At 49.9% G+C, this 4,242-nt stretch overlaps 1 protein-coding gene across 1 annotated transcript in view; it reads left to right on the top strand.

The window, feature by feature from the left end:
- Window positions 1-561: 561 nt before the first annotated feature.
- Window positions 562-4,242, top strand: part of CADM4 (cell adhesion molecule 4) — a gene marked incomplete at both ends in the record, with an annotated part of 15,612 nt that continues 11,931 nt past the window's right edge. Inside the window, one exon of the mRNA XM_084224197.1 lies at window positions 562-604. Coding sequence (XP_084080323.1) covers window positions 562-604 — 43 coding nt within the window. The remainder of the gene's footprint in view (window positions 605-4,242) is intronic.

The raw sequence follows: 4,242 nt of genomic DNA, 5'->3' as shown, positions 1-4,242 counted from the left end.
CGAGAGGTACTGGGGGGACTGGGAGCGACTGGGAGGGACTGGGAGAGAACTGGGAGAGAACTGGGAGAGAACTGGGGGACACTGGGGACAGTTGGGGACAGTAGGACTGGGGATACTGGGGGGACTGGGAGGGACTGGGAGGGACTGGGAGACAGTTGGGGACAGTTGGGGACAGTTGGGGACAGCGACACTGGGAGGTACTGGGGATACTGGGAGCACTGGGAGGGACTGGGAGGTACTGGGGACAGTGGGACTGGGGATACTGGGAGGGACTGGGAACACTGGTGGCGCTGGTTTATACTTGTCTGTACTGGTCCGTACTGGTCCGTACTGGTCTGTACTGGTCCATACTGGTCCATACTGGTCCGTACTGGTCCATACTGGTCCATACCGGTCCATACTGGTCCATACCGGTCCATACTGGTCCATACTGGTCTATACTGGTCCGTACTGGTCCGTACTGGTCCATACTGGTCCATACCGGTCCATACCGGTCCATACTGGTCCATACTGGTCCATACTGGGCTGACCCCGGTGTCCCCCCTGTCCCCAGCTGCCACCATGAGCCCCCCCCCACTGCTGCTGCTGCTGCTGCTGCCGCCAGGTACTGGGAGCTACTGGTTTATACTGGTTTATACTGGTTGGGGCCTTTTCTTACTGGTTTGTACTGGTTTGTACTGGTTTGTACTGGTTTATACTGGTTTGGGCCTTTCCGTGTTGGTTTATACTGGTTTGGGCTGGTTTGGGGGTTGGGGTTACTGGTTTATACTGGTTTATACTGGTTTGGGGGTTGGGGTTAGTGGTTTATACTGGGTTATACTGGTTTGGGGGTTGGGGTTAGTGGTTTATACTGGTTTATACTGGTTTGGGCTTTTCCTTACTGGTTTATACTGGTTTGGGCTGGTTTGGGGATTTGGGTTACTGCTTTATACTGGTTTGGGCCTTTCCTTACTGGTTTATACTGGTTTGGGCCTTTCCATACTGGTTTATACCGGTTTATACTGGTTTGGGGTTGGGGTTACTGGTTTATACTGGTTTGGGCCTTTCCTTACTGGTTTATACTGGTTTGGGCTTTTCCTTACTGGTTTATACTGGTTTGGGCTGGTTTGGGGATTTGGGTTACTGCTTTATACTGGTTTGGGCCTTTCCTTACTGGTTTGTACTGGTTTGGGCCTTTCCATACTGGTTTATACCGGTTTATACTGGTTTGGGGTTGGGGTTACTGGTTTATACTGGTTTGGGCCTTTCCTTACTGGTTTATACTGGTTTGTACTGGTTTGGGCCTTTCCATACTGGTTTATCCCAGTTTATACTGGTTTGGGGGTTGGGGTTATCGGTTTATACTGGTTTGGGCCTTTCCGTACTGGTTTATACTGGTTTATACTGGTTTGGGGGTTGGGGTTAGTGGTTTATACTGGTTTGGGCCTTTCCTTACTGGTTTATACTGGTTTGTACTGGTTTGGGCCTTTCTTTACTGGTTTATACTGGTTTGGGCTGGTCTGGGGGTTCGGGTTACTGGTTTATACTGGTTTATACTGGTTTGGGCCTTTCCTTTCTGGTTTATACTGGTTTTGGCTGGTCTGGGGTTGGGATTACTGGTTTATACTGGTCTGGGGTTGGGATTACTGGTTTATACTGGTTTATCCTAAATCCCCCCAAAAATCCCCTAAAATTCTCCCCAAATCCCCCAAATTTCCCCCCCAAATTCCCCCAAAATTTCCCCAAAATTCCCCCAAAATCCCCCAAATTCCTCTCAAATCCCCCAAAATTCCCCCCAAATCCCCTAAATCCCCCCAAAATATCCTGAATCCTCCCCAAATCCCCCCTAAATTCCCCCAAATCCTCCAAATCACCCGAAAAATCCCTAAAATCTGCCCAAATCCCCCCAAATCCACCCAAAATCACCCGAAAATCCCCCCAAAATCCCCCAAATTCACAAAATCACCCAAAAATCCCCCAAATTCACCCAAAATCCCCCCCAAATCTGCCCAAAATCCCCCCAAATCCCCCCTAAATCCCCCCTAAAATCCCCCAAATTCCCCAAATCACCCCAAAATCCCCAAAATTCGCCCCAAATCTCCCCCAAATCCCCCTAAAATCCCCCCAAATCCCCCCAAAATTCCTCCAAATCCCCAAAATCCCCCCAAAATCCCCCCAAATCCCCCCAAAATTTCCCCAAAATTCCCCCTAAATTCCCCAAAACCCCTAAATCCCCCCAAAATCCCCCAAATCCCCAAAATCACCCGAAAATCCCCAAAATTCGCCCCAAATCCCCCCCAAATCCACCCAAAATCACCCGAAAATGCCCCCCAAATCCCCTAAATGTCCCCAAATCCCCCAAATCCTCCCCAAAACTCCCATTTTCTGCCACATCCCAACCCCAAACCCCCCCAAATCCCATTTTTTTTCCACTTTTTCACGGTTTTTCACATTTTTCCCATTTTTTCCCAAATCCCAGCAATCTGAGGACCCTCCTGACCCCCTAAACCCTCCCAAAATCCCCCCAAAACCCCCCAAAATTCCCCATAAACCCCCCCAAAACTCCTCATTTTTGAGACATACCAACCCCAAACCCCCCTCATTCCACCCCAAACCCCCGATATTTCCATTTTTCCTCATTTTCCCCATTTTTTCCCCAAATCCCAGCAATCTGAGGATCCTCCTGAGCCCCTCTAGGACCCCTAAACCCCCTTAAATCCCCCCTAAAATCCCCCTAAATCCCCCCAAATCTCCACGTTTTTGCCACATCCCAACTCCAAACCCCCCTCATTCCACCCCAAACCCCCAATATTTCAATTTTCCCCCATTTTTCCCCAAATCCCAGCAATCTGAGGACGCTCCTGAGCCCCTAAGCCCTCCCAAAATCCCCCCAAAACCCCCCAAAATTCCCCATAAATCCCCCTTAAACTCCCGTTTTCAGCCACATCCCGCCCCCAAACCCCATCGAATCCACCCCAAACCCCAATATTTCCATTTTTCCTCATTTTCCCTATTTTTTTCCCTTATCCCAGCAATCCGAGGACGCTCCTGAGCCCCTAAACCCTCCCAAAACCCCCCAAAATTCCCCATAAATCCCCCCTAAACTCCACGTTTTCGAGACATCCCAACCCCAAACCATCCTCATTCCACCCCAAACCCCCAATATTTCCATTTTTCCCCATTTTTCCTCATTTTCCCCATTTTTTCCCAAATCCCAGCAATCTGAGGATCCTCCTGAGACCCTCTAGGACCCCTAAACCCCCTTAAATCCCCCCTAAAATCCCCCTAAATCCCCCCAAATCTCCACGTTTTTGAGACATACCAACCCCAAACCCCCCTCATTCCACCCCAAATCCCCAATATTTCCATTTTTTCCCATTTTTCCCCAAATCCCAGCAATCTGAGGACCCTCCTGAGCCCCTAAACCCTCCCAAAATCCCCCCAAAACCCCCCAAAATTCCCCATAAATCCCCCTTAAACTCCCGTTTTCAGCCACATCCCGCCCCCAAACCCCATCGAATCCACCCCAAACCCCGATATTTCCATTTTTCCTCATTTTCCCTATTTTTTTCCTAATCCCAGCAATCCGAGGACGCTCCTGAGCCCCTAAACCCTCCAAAAACCCCCCAAAATTCCCCCTAAACCTCCCCAAAACTCCACGTTTTCGAGACATACCAACCCCAAACACCCCGAATCCACCCCAAACCCCGATATTTCCATTTTTCCTCATTTCCCCATTTTTCCCCAAATCCCAGCAATCTGAGGACCCTCCTGAGCCCCTCAATCCCCCCAAAACCCCCCAAAACCCCCCAAAATTCCCCATAAATCCCCCCAAAACTCCTCATTTTCGAGACATACCAACCCCAAACCCCCCCAAATCCACCCCAAATCCCATTTTTCCCCTTTTTCCCGATATTTTCTATTTTTTCCCAAATTCTCAGGACTCTGAGGACCCTCCTGAGCCCCTCTAGGACCCCTAAACCCCCCTAAATCCCCCCTAAACCACCCCAAAACTCCCATTTCCCGCCACATCCCGCCCCCAAACCCCATCGAATCCACCCCAAACCCCCGATATTTCCATTTTTCCTCATTTTCCCCATTTTTCCCAAATCCCAGCAATCTGAGGACGCTCCTGAGCCCCTAAACCCTCCCAAAACCCCCCAAAATTCCCCATAAATCCCCCCAAAACTCCACGTTTTCCAGACATACCAACCCCAAACCCCCCTCATTCCACCCCAAACCCCCAATATTTCCATTTTTTCC

This window comes from Fringilla coelebs, assembly GCF_963513975.1.
Source record: "Fringilla coelebs genome assembly, chromosome: 34".
Classification (NCBI taxonomy): domain Eukaryota; kingdom Metazoa; phylum Chordata; class Aves; order Passeriformes; family Fringillidae; genus Fringilla; species Fringilla coelebs.
The sequence above is the reverse complement of the archived record's forward strand: the minus strand, read 5'-3'. Positions and strand labels throughout refer to the sequence as shown.